The sequence below is a fragment of the Taeniopygia guttata genome, chromosome 1A (genome assembly GCF_048771995.1).
Source record: "Taeniopygia guttata chromosome 1A, bTaeGut7.mat, whole genome shotgun sequence".
Classification (NCBI taxonomy): Eukaryota; Metazoa; Chordata; class Aves; order Passeriformes; family Estrildidae; genus Taeniopygia; species Taeniopygia guttata.
The window spans coordinates 35,018,670-35,037,226 of record NC_133025.1 but is presented as its reverse complement, the minus strand read 5'-3'; the positions used below and the strand labels follow the sequence as shown (position 1 = coordinate 35,037,226).

Below are 18,557 nucleotides of genomic sequence, written 5' to 3'. Positions count from 1 at the left end.
TTACAGAACTACCAGACTGGAGAGGTTTCCGAAGGCATAGTCCGGTATGTAATGAATTTTATTCAGTGCCAGTGTCATTGCCTGAAGTGCTGGTAAACTCCTAAAAGCTTGGACAGGAATTTCTGTCAAGGAATTATCATCTAGCCACAGGTGTCTAAGGGAGACCAAGCCATTGAAGCAGTTGGGGGGTACATAGTTGATGTGGTTGGCATCCAGACGCCTAGGAGAAGAAGAAACAGAGAAAATTGACTTTAAGAAAATAAAAATGTCTTTGCACAATGGCTATAAGAAGTTATCATCATGAACATAACCCCAAAGGATGGACATAGATTGCCACTTCCAGTTTTAATTTCCTGGAGATTGTACATTCCCCGTCTTGCTTGCAGCCCCATCCTTGAGATCTAAAATCATGTTTAGAAGTCTGTTTGTCAGCTGGCTCTGCAGAGACAGCTCTCCTTTGGAGCCATCAACTCACTGAGAGCACACACTGATCATTTTTGAGCAGTCTCTCTAAAGACTGGGTATGCCTTTATTTCCTTTCCCAATTGTTTGAAACCATAGAACAAAAAAGCGCAAGAAACTCATCCAGAGATTCTCTGTCAGAATCTACAAGTCACTGAGATGCAAGATAATGTGGATTTCCAAATGCTAAACACCCATTCCAAGACCCATAAATAGAACTCCTGAGTTTCTGGAGGTTCCTGCTTTACCTTTTCTTTAATACTACAGAGTTATAGAATCACAGAATAACCTGTGTTGGAAGGGACCCACAAGGATCATTAAGTCCCACTCCTGGCCCTGCAAAGGACCATCCACAAGAGTCACATCATGTATCCAAGAGCATTGTCCACACACTTCTTGAACTCAGACAGGCTTGCTGCTGTGAACACTTCCCTGGGGAGCCTGTTTCACTGCAAATACTGTTTATCCTAATGTTTCTAATGAGAACTGACATTCACATTTTTTTAGTAGTGGAACATAATGTTTTTTACCTAGAGATTAGTATTGCCAATGTGATGTATTTGTTACTACATGTACTTCAGCTGCTGCAGAACCAACAGAGGGAGCTCAACTGCACGTTGTACCTTTGCAGAGTCTGCAGGTGATGCTTTGTTCTTACACTTGCGTAATTAAGGATTAAAGCTAGCAAACCTTTTCAGATGTGGTGCTACAAATATAATGTCATCTATTCACTGGCTTTTGTTTTTGCTGTGCTTTGCTTTTTCATTGTGATTCTTTCAGGGAAAGATTTAAAAATGCACTTCAGATTCTGAAAATTTGTGAAGCACCCAGCTAGGGATGTGAGCCCTGATAAACGTTTTCTACTTTTAATGTATTGCAGTGACTTACACCTTTTCCATAACATGAAAGCTGTGCTCTAAAAACTTTCATGAAATGTTTAGCAAGTAGTAACTAGGTGAATGGTAAAACAAAAATAAATTTAAATACTACAGAATAAACAGCCACACCTGGGGTACAAAGAAGTAATTTTGTACAACCTGAATTTGGTCTCTTTGAGAGAAATGCCACCACTCTTTGTGGAGGGCATACTAATCTCTTTATTTAAAGCTGCTTCCTCATTTACAGTCATGTAAAATGTCAGGTTCATTCTATCTCCTGTTCCATGCTGGCCCTACCTACTTCATGAGAACAAATAATGACTGCTAAGGCTCCGTGCCAGGCTGGCAAATAACTGAGACAAGGTCAGTTGGAACAAATTTATAAGGTTCAGTGTCAAAGCCCTTGTACAATTAAATTTTCAATATCATAACTGACATAGGCAGCAGAGACAGAGCTTCCAAAATAACTCAGTGGTCTGTCAACGAATGGGTAAGGCTGGAAATGTTTAGAAATACTTATGTTTTCCTTCCTCCTTTCCTCAGGCAACAACCATGTTATGCCTGTGTTTTCAAATAAGGTATAATTTGAATGAGTAGATGAGATTTCTTTGTGTTCAGTCAGAAGTAAATTTCTTCCCTGGGTGATGCTGGTATGTAAACTAAGAAGTTACAGTTGCCTTAGTTTGACAGTTTCACTGATTAAAGAATGGAGGCTTTATTCAAACTACATGTGCTGCAGTATTGCAGTTAACATCTCGTTCACTAGGAAGCCTGCCTGTGCAGCCCTGATGTCCCTGCTCACTCCACGGGAGTCACTCACAGGATGCCTGGCTGTGTGGAGAAGCCAACAGTTACTTGTTTGTATGGAACCCTGTGGCTGAACTGGCAATATTTTTGCTGTCGTCAGTGAGACCAGGATTTTGAGCTTACCAATATTTCGTAGCAAATCAAGGAACTGATTTTTTTTTTTAATAGCTGAAGTTTCCAAATATAAACCCACCACTGGTTGTAAACAAAACCCACAGAACAGAAAGAAAAAGAGAACTGCTGTACTGTAAATGAAATTCCAGGTAGTTGAATTATTGTTTAAATAAAACTTAGAAGAAACAAAAAAGCTGCAATGATTTGTGCTTCGGGTTCTGTAACTGGATTACATATCCTGCAAGTACTTATAAGAAGTACTGCCTCAAGTGCTCTTTTGTTATCTAATCTTTTTTAAATTTCCAAGAACCGTTTTCCCTCTTGCAGATATTAAAGGGTTTCAGTAGTGGTTATGTTTCCTGTCATACTGTAGGTAATGCACACTGATGTATAAAAGATTGATCAAAATCACCCTTTTCAGCCAATAGTTTTACATGTGTTGATCAAAGTTTTGGCACTTTCAGAACTAAACCCATTAACTCACAAACATGACTCTATTTATAACTGAAAAATATATGTAGATAACATGTAGTGAGTTTGAAAGCTGCTATTATATTCCAGAGAGAGCTAATTTAGGGAAACAGAAATACTTGGATCTCTTCTGATAGGCAGCATGTAAATAAAGCAGCCACTATGAAATTCACCATGAGCTCACTTAAAATGTCTAAACTTTTCAAAGCAAATGCTTGAGCTATGCGGACTGTAACCCACTAGTGTTTCCTGTGACACACTGTTAATTCTGTGACCATGTTCACAAATGATGAAAATATATTGTCCATATAGAATGAAAACCTCATTTACTGATACAGACAGTTGTTTGAAAAAGATTTGATTTGCATTTTTAATCAATTTAATATCAATGGATGCTAAGTTTCATGCCAGTGGTAGGTTTCTAAGGGAATATATACATTTTTTTTTCCCCCCTCAAAAATAGCTACAACCTGGGTATATCTCACAACCAAGAAATTCCTTAATATCCTGTTGGAGCGCCTTGCCCATTCACTCAGGTTTAAATCAAATGCTAGATAGGAGATCAGGAAGGAGATTTCTCCCAAGCCATTTTTCCCTCCGAAATGAACAGTTATTACATGGATTGCCTCATCTTGAATGGATGAGGGCCAGAACACAATGAAAGGTCTGGAAAAGAGGGAAGCTACACAGAAGTCAACGGTAAAATGTTTCTTTTGATGTTTAAGTTTAAAGGAGGAGCGGTTAGACCAAAGGAAAAGGGACTGTACCTAAGAGGCAGGGGAGGCAGAGAAATGGGAGCACAGGAGGACTAATTTTGGGCATGGTGGATTAAAGAAGGTGGCACTTCTCCCTCTTGTATCACTTTCCTCTACTCCTGACTCAGCTCTGTTATGCAGGGAGCCTCAGTCAAGTTTCCCCATGAAGTATTGAGCAATGATGGACAGGGATTGTGGACAGGGCCTGTCTGGGGAGGGCATAAAGGCCAGGAGAGGGTCACTTGCAGCCCACCATCTTTGTTAGTGTGTCGGCACACAGACCCTCTCAAGGGCTTGTTCACAGGATTGACTGAAGTCTCATTTAAGTAATGGCAAGTGACATCTAAACTAGCTTTAAAAAGTGGATGTAATAAAAATAGAGCTGGCTGTTGTAAGACTTGTTTTTCAAACCTGGTATTTTAAGCAGGATATCCCCTTCAGTCCACAGGGGAAAATGCTAGGACTATTGTAAAACACTTAATTACAACACAACAGTCCAGCAGTTCTCACATCTCAGTTTTACAGGACTGGTAAAAAGAACCTTGCATGGCAACAAGAAGACCAGAAAAGACAAATCTTATGTCACAGTTTAGGAGCATTTGTTTCTGTCCCACTGTTCAGTTTTACATGAGTTTTCTGCAGCCCTGGGAGTTTCTCAATCCATAGTGTTTCTCTTCACATTCAGATGTGCTGTTCAGGGGTATTGGAAAATCTGCATTCAAGATGGTGGATGCTACCATGCTGCATACAGACATGAAGCCAACTGCAATACTGTATTTATACAAATGTTGGCTCTGATACTGGGTACTTTCAATCCCTACAACTGGGAAAACGTGGGGGCTAGCAGGAACCTGGTTGCAGACCCAGATTATGACCCCACAGATAGACAGGCATGTTTGATGTGTCTGGAGTACCCTCAAGTCCTCAGCCACATGGCTCGGAGTGACCTGTCCTAGCCTCCCAGGCAAGGTGTCACCTGCTGGGGACAGTCCCGGGGGCATGTGATCTACCAGATGAACCCCAGGAATACATTCCCCAGTTCAGGGGAATGTTCTTTGGGATGGGTCAAAAGTGTGCCAAGGACCCTGTTAAGAGTGCAGCCAGATGGGCAGCCATGGCCAGAGGCTGGGAGGGCTCTGAAGCACGGCCTGCTCTGCTCAGCCCCAGGACTTGACTGCAAATTTGCTGTAATCCCCTGCACTGCCAAACACTCCAACAGCAGCTTCTTGCCTCCCACGTACCCATGGCTTCAGCCATGTAGGATGATTTCTGGCTAGGAGTTCTGAGGTTGAGAAATTTGTCTGCCTTAGAGATGTGATTAAACCCCCCCCCCCCGCCCTCCCCCTTCTGAGATTACTCATGAGACAGGAAAGAGTTGGATTCTTGGTACCTTCTATTGGATGAAAGAAAACATCACCAGGTGGCCTGGAACTGCTGATCTAATACAGTGTCATTGTACCCCACTTTGAGAGCAACTGACTGGTTGAGTTAGAGGCTGCACATTAAAAAAAAAACAGTAGCGAATGCATTTTAGGTAACCTTGCACCTCTACCTTCCTCTTCTTGGTTATCAGCCCAGAAAATGTCTGTGACTGAGAGGAGTGGTCTGATCCTGTACTACTGCTTGATGCTTCAGTCACTCTTCTGTTGCCCAGTGCCCTGGGGCTGTAGCAGCCCAGATGGTGAGGTGTGCAATAAACCAAGTAAACTGCAACAGTGAGTTTTGAGACATCTTTGTGTATGTGCAGACATCTGCATGGCTACAAACAACCTCAATTTCAAATGTGGGACATTCCTCCTCTGGGAGTTTGTGGGTACCTGTTGAGGTACCAGCTTTCTCAAGAAGGATAATACCTTCTTGTAGCCTTCATTATCATGGGGTGTGACATGGAAAACCACAACTAAGGCTCCTGTCTTTTCATGAAAACAGTTCTCTGGAGAGAATGTAACTTCATCAAAGTTGTTTGGTCTTTCAATTAAAAATCAGGATTATTAACAGAAGCATCAAAGTGGAAAATGATTGTTTAAATTTAACATTTCTGGGGGGAAAAAGTGATACTTTTTAACTTTAAGCCTGAACTGGGAGAGTTACAGAACTATATGCCCTCAAAGTCTTCCTAGTTTTCCATGCTTAGCTTTTCCAGGCTATGGAAACTTCTCTTGAAATGTCAAATTCTTGGGAGAGTAGGGAGACAATGACAAATCTATTTGCTGACCTGTTCCAGACAGGCAACTACTGAGAACATCTGAGATGTATTCTAGATAATACTTTTTGTAAAACCCAGTGTCACCATCAGGTGGTCTATAAATACTGAAATACCTTATAAATAAAATATAAGAAATCTACAAATTATGTTGGAAAATTCTAAAAAAAAAAATTGATGCTATTTTGCTGTTACTTGTAAAGTCCAATTAATTTGCTTCACTAAATTGCAGCTTTGCAGGTTGTTAAGGCAGAAAAGATGGTTTATTTTTTCCATCTGTCAACTGTTTTAAGTGCTTTGTGGGCTATATTGTATTCTTCCCTATTTTGCACTATGACAGCAAAAGTCCTTTAAATTTCACAGGAATGAGAGCAAGTGATACAGTAAATAATTCTTGCTTTGAAATGTTCTTCATGACTGGCGTGGCATGGGCAGTGTGATAGCACCTGACCTGTTCTTACTTTTGACTATTTGTGTCTGACAATGAGGCAGTAAGAGCTGCTTAATTAACAATGATATCTAAATAAGAAAATAAATGGAATGGAAGTTTTATCTATAGTATTCACTGCAAAGGGTTGTGTTACAATAATCCAAATAAAGGAATAGCAGAAGCTTTTCTTTTCCATTGGCAATGCCAATTCCCATTCCTCCTTTATTTAGCAACATTTGAAAATGGAGGTCTGCAGCTTTTCAGTGGCTAGTAATATCAAATATATATTAACATGTTTGGGAAAAAAGCAAAAAAATATTACTGATATGTCATTGCCAGTTTTTGACCAATCCTTGCTTGTTCAAAAATACTGAAATTATACGTCAATTCTGTTATATAAAGGGTATAATAAAAATAAGACGACTGTACTAGAGAAACAAAGATACCTATTTAAACAAATACCTGCATTAAATGAAAAAAAATTTGACAGAAAAAAACTTGAAAAACATAATATACATATGTAAGAAGTTTTTGAACTAAACATATGTATTAAAAATCACTAAGTTTTCTTGATTTAAACACAGAATGGAGATATTGATGATGTGTGAAACACAAAATCCAGAAATTTCCTGCTTATAAGCTACTTATAGTCTGTTCTAAAGAAATACATTTGCTCAAGGTGACTAATAGGGATGAGTATTCAAGTACCTCTTCAAACTCTGCTGCCAAGTACTAAGTTGCGACACATGAGTGGTTGTGTGTTTCTCCCTTTCAATACACGTACCTGCACACTCTTTTGTGCTTGACAGAAATAAATGCCATTTCAATTGTTAGGACTAGCAATCTGGATAATTTGTGTTCACACTAGATTTCAGAAGAAAATTATAGCCTATACAATACAGATATCCTTCTGCTCATAACCACATCTCAAAATCAGCATGTACTCGTTACTTCCTTGATCCTTCTGCCACATAGGGAAGTAGAGATGTATGCAAATATTGCCCAAGCTCTGGAAGCTGAACTTATTTATTAATCAAAGCAGCACATCAGCTCAGTGGTTTTGACTACTGAGCTACAAAGACTTTTATAAAATTGGAGAATATGTTAATATTGTTCAGTTTTATTTTTTTGCCTCAGTGACAGAAAAAATTGTCATTAATTTTTTCAGGTTTTCTCATTGATTTTTCTTATCAAAGGGGAAATTCACAAATCTTACTTTTTTTTAAACTTTTGTGCTATTTCTCATTTTATAGTAATTATTAATATCTGCTGTCTGAATAAGATTGATCTGTTCTAGAGGTAAGTCAAGCCTTAAGAAATTTATGAATATTTGTCACTCAAACTTGTCATACCATTCTACATACTGGCAATAGTACAACTTGGACAATAAAGTGGAAGAAATTGTTGCTTGTTCCTGCAACACATCAGCTCTTATTTTCTGTACCACAGGCCATTTAACATCAATTAATGGTTCTATCAATATTGACACCTATACTGTCCTTTTTTAGCCTGGAACTGGATAATAGGGAGAGCGTTACAGAAATACCCTGGATGCAAAAGTTTGTGACGAATTTGCATTATGAGTGCATGTGGAATATCAGTGCGTGCATATGTACATATTGTGCACAATTAAACATGGATACGTCTATAAAAAGGATTTTAACATAATCCTCTTCACATTGATTAAGGTATCAAGGCAGTTGCTACGGCTTGCCCCTCTGCACGACTGCCTCTCTTGAGGAAAAAACACAAAAGGAAGAGGTTTGAGTCCCATCACCAGCTTTCCCCCCGCCCCCCCCATATATGCTAACTAAAGCAAAGGGTTAATGAGGCTTTGAAAAATCATGCCACCTGCAGACCTAAGCATAATAAATAGAAGAAGTTGTTATCTTATAGAAACTGCTTTTGAGAAGGCTTTTAACCTCTTAATTACACTCTTGAAAAGACTCCTGCTATTTCAAAGGCTTCAAGAAATAATTCCTATTGTAAATCAGAAACCAATGGAAAACAACCTTGTGAACAGAAAATTCCTAGACTATATGAAACAAGAAATCGAATCTGTGCACACCTTTATCTGGCAGGCACAACCCCTTTTAAGCAAACAAAGGAATAATAGTTTTCTTTTCCTCAAAGAGGTCTCTTTTGCCAGTGATCGTTTTTCAGGTGATAGTAGTTTTTCTGTAAAAACCGTATCATTCCATCTTGGGTCTGCTAGGCAGCTGTCTAAAGCTTTCTACTGACCATTCCTATTCTCCCTCTGTTTTAGTTCAGTCCTTTAAATAGACTGCATAAATTCCAGATTACTTCTTCAACTTTTTCACCCAAGGAAAAAAACATTTGCAACAAACCCTGAGTGAGACTGTAATTTTGTTTAGCAACTGTATTGAAAATTCAACAATCTCTTTCAGAGTAACAAAGGAACTCTTGTTGGCTTGGCTTATCATGTTTTGGTCCAGAATGTGTATAGAGTGATGTGATCTCAGCAAGATTTTTTTGTTTGTTTAGCAGAAAAAAAACCTAATATAGTCATTAGACCAGAATTTTCTCATGACTTTTTCAAAGATCAAAGGAAAGAACTGTAACCTCAAAAGTATATAGCTGAGATATTTCTGTCTGTGTCTGGTCAATAAAGAAAAAAGGCACTGACCAAATAACAATTATAAGGTAATTAATTCTTAGGGCTGTTTCACCTTCAGAAACCTTAACAAACGCTTTGTATATTAAGGAGGCAAATGTAGTTCAAGACAGGCATAAGAACATGGGAGCTATTACAGTATAATGTGAGTCTGTGTAGTATAAATTATACACAGATTACATGATTTTTCTGAAAATAAACTAATTTCATTAATTCTGGTCTTCAGATTTTGGCTGAACAAAATGTATATAAAATATATTAACCTTCTAGTGGAAATTCTTTACTTACACAAAAAAAAATTTCTTCAACATAGCACATTTCTCAACCAACACAACTCTAACCATATTGGTAAAGATTCTCATTCTATCCTTGCCAATGTTAGACTTTTACCTGTGATGCTGGTGATCAGCGCACATTGTAGCAATATTTCTTGTGAAAGCTATTTGAACTTCTAGATTGAATTCTTTATTTGGATGTTGTAAAGTTTAAGGAAAATAATTTCATTTGAGAGTAATTCTGTGACAATATAAGGTAGTCAACTAAAGCATAGAGAAGAGTAATTTGACATTTTCCTCTGAGCAAAGAAATGCTTTTCTGTTTTCAATGAAAATATCTACCATCTAGATATTTCATGTTGCAGATTCAAAACCACTAGCTCCTTTAGAAAATTTTGTGATCTTTTTTTTTTTGTATCAGGCAACAATACAATTTTGTGGGTAGTTGAGAAAGTAATTCAATTTACTGCATCCTCTGTTTAGACAGCAAAACCATCTTTGTGGTTTCAAAAAATGAACAGCAAGTGCAGCAGAAGAAACTCCTGCTACTGAAGTGCCTGAACAAGAACATGGCAGATGAAGTCCAGTACAGATAGGTGTCAAGAGAGGCACTGAGGGAAAATTGCAATAAGAATGAAAATAACAGCTTAGCATTCAGAAAATGTTAAAAAAAATCACACAAAAGAAAGTTTTGAATTAGTAGGAAAGCAAACAAAAACCCATCAATTTTTGCCCTCTGTAAACCCATGGTGACAAGCACTTTAAACACTCTGTACAGGGCTTATCTCTCCTTCACTCAACTCAGATCAAATACATGAGAACTGAAAAAGAGTTCAGCAACATGACAAGGATGACAGAGGAATGGAAAACTTCCACATGAGAGACAATCCTAACAGATTACATCTGAAAAATTGACTAATGGAGATACAAGAGAGGTATATAAATCTGGTGCACATGAATACTGAACTGCTGCTTCTACTTTCTCCTGATGCTGCAGAGAACATCAAATGTGGTGAAAAAAAGTTCCAAGTACATATCAGAAGGTTCCTCATCATGCTACCCAATCAGCAGACATGATGTCACAAAAAATCATGAGTGTTTCACTGGCTCAAACTGCAATGGTACAAACCCATAAGAAGAAAACCCTTTAGTTATCAAAGTCACAATGGACTCAGTGAGTCCCTGAGCACAAATCTCTGGCTGCTGGAACAGTTTACCAAAGCAGTATTATACTCTTTGCTGTACCTTTTTTTTTTCCATTGGCACCTGTTATTGCAGGCTGGATGCTGGGCTAGGTCAGCTTCTAGCATGACCTGGTACCACCATTCTTACAGGGCAGAAGCACATCAAAATAATTTTATTCATACCACAAAGCAGCTAATCTTCACTCTTGGTCTAGCAGTTCTGGCAGCAGTTCTGTTAAAACTGAAGCTCGTGGACTGAATCAGCATGGACAGTCAAGAGCTATAAATACAGAGGCCTGCCTGAAGCGCAGAATATAATTAAGTATCTTCCAGTACACACTGGTTCATGAGTTATTAGTGTTTACCATAGTGCTTAAAAAGAAAAAAATTGCACCAAATGAAAAAAATAAAAAGAAGGGAGTAATTTGGGATTCCTTCTCTTCCCTGGAAAAGAATACTAGCAAGAAACCATGTTCTTGACAGAAAGCATTGCAGACCAAGGAGTTTCTTCTCAGATGTTGAACCAATCTATAATGCTGCAATGAAGCTGCCAGTGACATGAAATTACTGGAATGAAATCAATCACTTTTGATGTTTAATTGACAGTAAAATTCTCTTGAATAGCAGCTCAAAGAGAATTAAAAGAAAAGGTTGATTCAGCACATTACAAAGCAATATTAACAGATAATTATTAGGTAATTGTATATTACTGCTCATGCAAGGTTGCAAATTGATTAATCAGATGTACTCACAGAGACTGCAGGCTGCGCAGGTTCTGCAGTGCTTCGGTGGGAACCTGGCGTAGCTGGTTATTCTGCAGCATCCTGCATTTTGAGTAGCACAAAAGCCAGAATCACCACAGTAAAGACAATTTCTTTTTACTGCAAACTTCCTTCCATGCTTACTTTCTTTGTACTGGTCCAAATTCAAGATTACAAAGAAAGTTACACAACAGTTCATTCCCTTGCCCCTGTCAAAGGCTCACTCTCTTCAAAGCAAACAACTACCTGTAGCATATTAACTTTGTTAACAGCCAGCCATCAGCTTTGACCAGTATTTTCAAAGCAGCGAGGTAAGTTAAAAGAATAAATCTCATTTGCTTTCAATAGGGCTTAAAACTTCCTAATTGCCTCCAGTGATTCTGAAATTTTCATTCTCATGCACTGATATTGTTCTCCTTCTGAAGTGATTCTATTCTGATAAAGCTGCCAAGGACTGACTCTTGAAATCCTTACTCAGGAAAATGCAACAATGGCAAATTCTTACCTATGTGAGACATTTATGATTTAGTTCGAATAAAATTTTACCTCTATAAATAGATTGCTAATATTTTTTCAGTGAAATAAATTTTCTCAAACCAAAGGTTGCTAGCAATGACTTTACAAATAGTTTTTATCAAATATCACATAATTTACCTTGCAAACATTGCAAAATCACTCTCCACTCCTAAAGAGTATTTTCCTCCTTTTGAATATGGTTTCATTCATACTACCTAACACCCTTGTTTGGACCAACTCCTACATATATAAATATTCTATGTAGATAAATCTGAAGTAGCATGTGCTGCTTCAAAAAGAGGCATATTCAATGGGTCATTGTAAATGAAATAATTTCTGGCAGGCCTAAATCTTCTTGGGCCAATAGGAGCTAGAGCTTGCCAACTTAGAAGTAGATGGAGTGGGAATCTCTTCATACTTCTTTTCCTGCTAAGTATTTTTTCAGTAGAGATTTGTGCAGTACAGTAGAATCAGGCCCGGCTTGATACTGCCTAAGAGGCTTGCTAATAATAACAGTTTCTATACAATAATACAGTTTACATGGGCAAAGATCCCCTCTAGTGTAAACACTGTGACATATAGCCTGCTAGTATTTTTAGTAAGTATATGTAAGTATATCTTATTACTCCAAATAATACAATTTTGTAATATTTTAAATAATTTATCTAATAGTCATTACATTGCAAATAGCAATATATTAAATATGAACTGTTTTAAATTACATTGTGTTGTATACAATAATGTTTTTTCCCCCATGTCTCTCAAGAAAAGGAAACCCCCAGTTTTATGTGATAATGAAAAATTCAGCTGAAATCAGACTTTTGAGATAATTAAAGAAACTATTAATGGAATCAATTTTTACCTTTAATATTGTACAGAGACATCTCCTTGATGAGCAAGATGTTTTTAGAAGGCTATTAATGTTTTCCAATTTTTATTTAGGATACTTTCTATTTGAAAAAACAAAGATTTAATGATGTTCATATGTATCTTCAATTGAATTGTTCAAAATGAGTTGATCAACATATGTAATTTATTTGATCAAAACTTCACTGGTTAATTAGTTCCCTAGAGCATTTAGGAAATAGAAATATATCAAACAACACACAGTTTACTTACAGCACTTTAAGACTGAAAAGGCCAGCAAAAGCTCCCTTAGGAATGTATGTCAAGCCATTTCCTGCAAGACGTCTGCAAAGTTTGAAAAAGGAAAAGAGTGAATAGCTTTTCTCTTCATGTGGAATTAATTTGGTTGATAAAAAGTGCAACACAGTGATGTTTGAGCCACTGATGCCAGAGGCAGTAGTTTAAGAGCCTAGTTTTGTCATTAATACACTTTAAAAAAATCCCCAAAAATCCCCAAAACCCCCAAAAAAAAACAAGCAAAAAATAACCAAACAAAAAGAAAAACCCCAAAACAACAACAACAAAAAAGAGAAGTCTGTAACTTCACTGTTGATCCACTGAAAGCTGGACTGCAGAGAAAAAATTCAATTTCATTGCAAATTTGGGTTATGGTTTAGAATGTACACTGAATTATTCCTATTCTTCTCAGGGTTTAGAGCAATTCCAACTAAAATACAGACATAGTGACAACCATTAGCATCACAGGATTTACAGGCATGCACTTTTGGAATTGCACATGTATGATTTCCATGAACATTTCACTCATTTGCACAAATATAAAAATATATCTACAAAGCAATGATTAGAATTCGTTCTGAAATAACTGCACATAAAGCTGCTGTACTGGTGGAATAACAGTTTTCTCTGCGAGCAGATTTGTAATAGGTTGGTAAAAAGTGTATTTGTTAAAATTTGTAGGGCTTTTTTCCCCCCTACTTCTACTGCACCTTGCTCTCAGATTGCCTGAAGGTATTTTACAGACCTAGGTATGTACACCAAATACCTCTGTAAAGTATGTTACTCTGACCAAAAAAAAAAAAAACAAAACAAAAACCACAACCGAACTGCATCATTCTGTAAGGCTTTTGTCTAGGACAGAGAGAATCTATTTGATATGAAATAATGGCAGGTCCATATTCCCCATCAGCGCAACTCCAGAGGATCAATTACTCAAAGCCAGGTTGGATGGGGTTTTGAGCAACATAGTATAGTGGAAGGTATCCCTGCCCATGTCAAGGGGTTGGAATTAATATATAATAATATAATTAATAAATATATATAATATAATTAATAAATAATGCACCTTCCAACCCAACCCACTCTATGATCTTGCATTCAGCCTTCTGACATCACAATTCAGCCTGAATTTGCTGTGATATCTGTACCCTACTTGGAAATCTCACTGGTAAGGGGCAACTTCCTAGTAAAGTTACTTTGAGTCAGTAGGGCCCCAGTGTCAGCTGGGGGTGGGTTTTGTCAGCCAAGAGCTGACATATATTGATATGATATAAGCCCCTTTGCAGAACAAGTTAAGCCAAGTGGAATTGTACACCCCATCAGCCAAGATAACATCTGGCTATATGTTGAAAAAAAAAAAAAAAGAAAGAAAGAAAAAGGAAACACCTAGATCTTAGCTCCAGAGACTTTTCAGGAATTTTCAGTTAGTGGAAGAGGTTCTTTCCTGTACAGATATCCCTGCTGAACTATGTAACCTGTAAGGTTGAGCTAGCTCTTTCTGTTGCACGAAGGTAATTGTGCTCTGCAATGACAATCGGCATCAGGCAGAGCTGCTGGGCTTGTCTCTCACTGCAGTGTAGTGGAGTCTGATCTCCAGACATCTGATAACTGGGCACATGCAGCTGAATTCCTGCAGGCAGATGTGCAAACCAAACCTGGTTCACTCTTGCTCCAAGATGAGGCACTCACAGGCTCAGATGTGAGGGCCTTTTTTTCAGATGTGTGAGGGCCCTCTGCAAGCTTCAGCTTTCATTCTGAACACAAATGGGAATTACTTTTGGGTTGTTCTTGGATCAAGCAGGCATCTGCAAGGTTAGGCACAACAGATTGTGCTCCTGAAGTAAATGCCTTTTGTGGATCACTAACCAGCAGAGGCTGGGACCTGTTATTCTGAGTTCAGTTCTTGTGATACGATTGTTTAAAAGAAAACCTAAAGACTACTTCACCCCTACAGCACCTTTTTGCTCTGCCATTTTAATGACATGATTGGACACAATTCTGGACATGAGCTTGGCATGGACCAGAAAGTTATGGGTTTGCAAAAACTTACTGGAAAAGAAAGAAGGTGCAGGTGGTTGCACTACGACACAAAATAACTCACGCCATTTACTCAAGATGTAAAAGAAGAAAAAGAGGAAGTTTTATTTCTGACCTTACAATATATAGAGTTCTAAAAGTGACAGTGGATTGGAGGGTGAAATTGCCACATCTCCAACCACACTGGTTAAACTAACAGTCTATCAGTTTTCTTTTTTTACAAAGAATGCAAAACAATCATTATTTACATGAACAGTGCATGAGCACTCCAGTAGATATATGTAAACATCAGAAGGCATAGAAAACTATTAAAAGAACTTTAAAACTTTTAAAAGAACAGGGCGACATGCAGGTATTGAGATTATCACTTCAGTTACTGCTGTGAGTGTCATATGAAAAACTTGGTAAACAGCAGAGAACCGAACCCACTTGTCTGAAGACTCAAGAGCGTGCTCTTTCAGGCCTCCACCCCTTCTTCACTCACAATTGAGGCAATGCAAACCGCCAAACGAACTACATGTTAATACCACCTGTTTGAACTAATACTCTTCATAAAGTGGGCTAGCTGAGAAAATCAGACCTATTTAAGAGCTCCTGGAGAAGGGCTGTGCCAATTACCAAGCATGCATCACCTGGCTGTAAATGCAGGGCTGCGGCAATGTGACTGAGACACAGTGGAGCTTTAAAGTTTTATTTCAATGGCTAAATGCTCACTTTTCCCAGCTTTGGAGCATCTTTGTGGCTCTCCACAGCAAGCCTAAATGTTTGGCATTTTTGGAAAGTGTGTAGCCATGTTCCTGAGCTGTTCTGAGTGGTAGCTATCCAAACTGTTAAACCGAAATGTACGTTTTTAATACTTGGGGTTTTTTTCACATTCCAACACTTTAAAAAAAAAAAAATTGCTTCTTTTCCATTTAGATCACAACTTCTTAATTATTAAAAATATATTGTAAGAACAATTTAGATAGATGTAGAAATAGCATGTTAAACTTTTTGTTAGGCACAACTGCTTATGAGTTTTTTCAACCTCAGGTCATGCTTGAAGTTCTGCTTTGAATATTTTTCCATTTGAAAAGAGTTCTCACTAATTTCGCAGACAGTACTTAGAACTATCTTATATGATATTCCTCTACTGATGCAGCAGCAGATCATGCTCTTCATGCACAGCCCTATATATTTCAGCATAAGGCTACATCAAGTATATCACAAATGCCATGTATGGATATGTATGTCCTTGTAGTTCTCTCACCAAGCAACCTGACAGTGTCAAAAAAGGCAGACATCTGGCAACAATTTTTTTGATGTAATGATGTTGTCTGGCCTTTATTTAACATGCATGCATGTTAAATAAACCCTTTTCCATGATGCACTTTTCATGATTTTTCTCTGGAACAAGCTCAGTGAAAGCACCTATCTGTTCCCAAGACACACTGTGAAACCACTTCTGGCACAATAGCAACATCTTCCCAGCCCATTAGAATTCCCCAGCACTGCAGTATTTGGTAAAAATCAGAAAAAAATATTCATTTGGATGGTTGTCTAATTCTTCTAGTATTCTTGTATTATATCAGTCCTTTATGGCATGACTCAAAGCTCAGGAAATTCAGTTTATTTATTCCTGATAATTTTTAATGTCTTCCTTGCAGCTTTTTCCTGCTATTACTGTGTTTCTATTCTCAGCATTGGCATAAGGGAAAATTCATCCCTTTGCTGACATTATAGTATGTATCAAGTGTCTACCAGGGTTCACTCTTCTCCACTTCAGGTATTTTGTTTTCCATTACCTAAGTTACTTCAGGGAAGCTGTGCAGTATTTTACTGAATTTTGGATGTACTTTGGATAGTAATTTTAGTCTGAATGGCTAAATGTAATTTTCCCTGAACAAATTAAAATGGACACAATACATGTTTCTATAGCTGAGTATTTAGTACATTCAGCCTTAAATATATCTCATCTCTTTAATGAAAAAGTAATCAAAAAGGATCCTATTTTTTGCATTATGTTATTTCAGATTTAGATTTTACTTGCACTGCTTTGAATAATCTTTCAAATTAATGGAGGCTGTAAATGTTTACAGAGAAGAGCCATCACATATGTCCTTCCTCACCTGTTAACTGCTATGCTTGGAGTCAGGATACTTTTGGCTTAGGCATAGTTTTTATACTACTGCAAGTTTCTTTCTAAAAGATCTAAAATAAATGAGCTGAGAGAAAAGCAAGTGTCCTCCATACTTTTAAATTACAGTAATTTATAAAATATCTTTCAATGCCACTGAGCTGCACTGGCAATCAGTGCTCACTGTTGGAACAGTTGTATGCTGGAGGTCATGTTCATGACCCATTGTCAGATCTAAGGTGTGTCTGGTTCTCCTTTGAATGGTCCCCATCTGTTGACCCCTTTGACAAATTCTGACCTCTCCTGCAGTGTCATAGTTCTGAGAAATGGTGGTCATCCAGTCAAAAGAACATTCCCAGCTCCAAAACTTATCAGAAACTTCTTTCTTATTTTCCTTTGATTGTCTGAAAAGAAAAACTTCATTCATCAGAAAGAAGCAAATCAATATGAGTTGTGACTGAGAACAGTCAACTTTACAGTTCTAGTACAATAACTTTTCTTTTTCAACTCAAACCAGCTTTTTGTGTAGATGTTTTCTGCACCAGGACAAACCTTGCCTGGTACCAAGCATCTCTTCTATAACTGCTGGGATGAAGGCGAACTTGAAACACTACTAAGTCTTCTCTACAGATAAAAAACTGTGGCATTTAATAAAAACAACACATTTCCACTAGCTGTAGGAAGAACCTGTGGGAAATCTGACCCAGCTACTTCTCAGTCTGCAGAAGACACTGACAGTACAATATTGGTAGTGGCTGCTTTCCTTCTCTGCTTAAGTAAGATCTAGTCCAGCAAATGTTGACCAAGCATCTGTGAAGTGTATTTCCAAATCTAGTAGTATCAAAACTAAAAAAAGTCATGAAAGGGAGGCAACTTTTCTTTGGGAAAAACATTGATCCATATTCATGCTGTGTTCAAACAGGATTAGCACAATGGAATTTTCTGGGACAAGTTGCTTATCAAATACTGCAAGGCATTGAAACACAGGAGAATAGATTACACTAGATCTCAGTGTGACTCAACATATAGTGGGAATAAACAATATAAGAAGAGTTGAGCTTCACTATTACAAAGTGAAAAAGCAGTGAAACTGTTGTATTTTAGAACAGATACAATTAAGTAGAAATTCATTACACTCAAATTTCTGATAAATATATTTGAGTCATAGTATTGGCCAGTAAACTATGATATGAATACCACACTGACTCAATGTTTCTAGACTAATGCCAGTGCATGCCCTTTAATACAGATTAGGTTATATGTCATTGCATCACTTGTGTTGCATTATATTTAATCAGTTCCCATGTAGTGCCATATCCTATCCTGAATGGAATTGTGAATGCAATGTGAAATCATTCTTCAACTGTGCAAAGATACAGAGGGATTTCTACAAGAATAATTCTGTGAACTAGGATCCTTTCTGCATGTCTCTGACTCTGCATTTTACTTCTGTTCACTAATCGGTTTGCTGATTTTATTTAAGGAATGAAAACAAAGACTGCACATGCTAAGACAAACCTATCAATTATCATGGATAGGTTTATATCCATGTATCCATTCTCTATATATATATATGACTAGGTTAATATCAACAGAGTCACAATCCAGTCAGTTTTATACATTTTCTTGGAAAACAGATGTTCTATTCATAATTTACTCCATTATACACTCCAGCTAACAACCTCTCCAGACAGAAAATTGAAATCACATAGAAGAATTTTCTTTTTGTGAATATAAATTGAAAATTCAGAAGGCTTGAGACAGTGAAAA

The 18,557-nt window shown here is 37.5% G+C and overlaps 1 protein-coding gene across 4 annotated transcripts in view; it reads right to left on the bottom strand.

Moving 5' to 3' along the window:
• LGR5 (leucine rich repeat containing G protein-coupled receptor 5) overlaps nt 1-18,557 on the bottom strand; it is a 90,700-nt gene that overhangs the window by 26,573 nt on the left and 45,570 nt on the right. For 2 of the 4 annotated variants that reach the window (XM_072923079.1, XM_030259800.4), the window contains exons 3-5: nt 12,611-12,682; nt 10,967-11,038; nt 5-220 (exon numbers count right to left, since the gene is read on the bottom strand). In XM_072923079.1, coding sequence (XP_072779180.1) covers nt 5-220; nt 10,967-11,038; nt 12,611-12,682 — 360 coding nt within the window. The remainder of the gene's footprint in view (nt 1-4; nt 221-10,966; nt 11,039-12,610; nt 12,683-18,557) is intronic. The other 2 variants (XM_072923074.1, XM_072923081.1) reach the window with 2 other exon arrangements.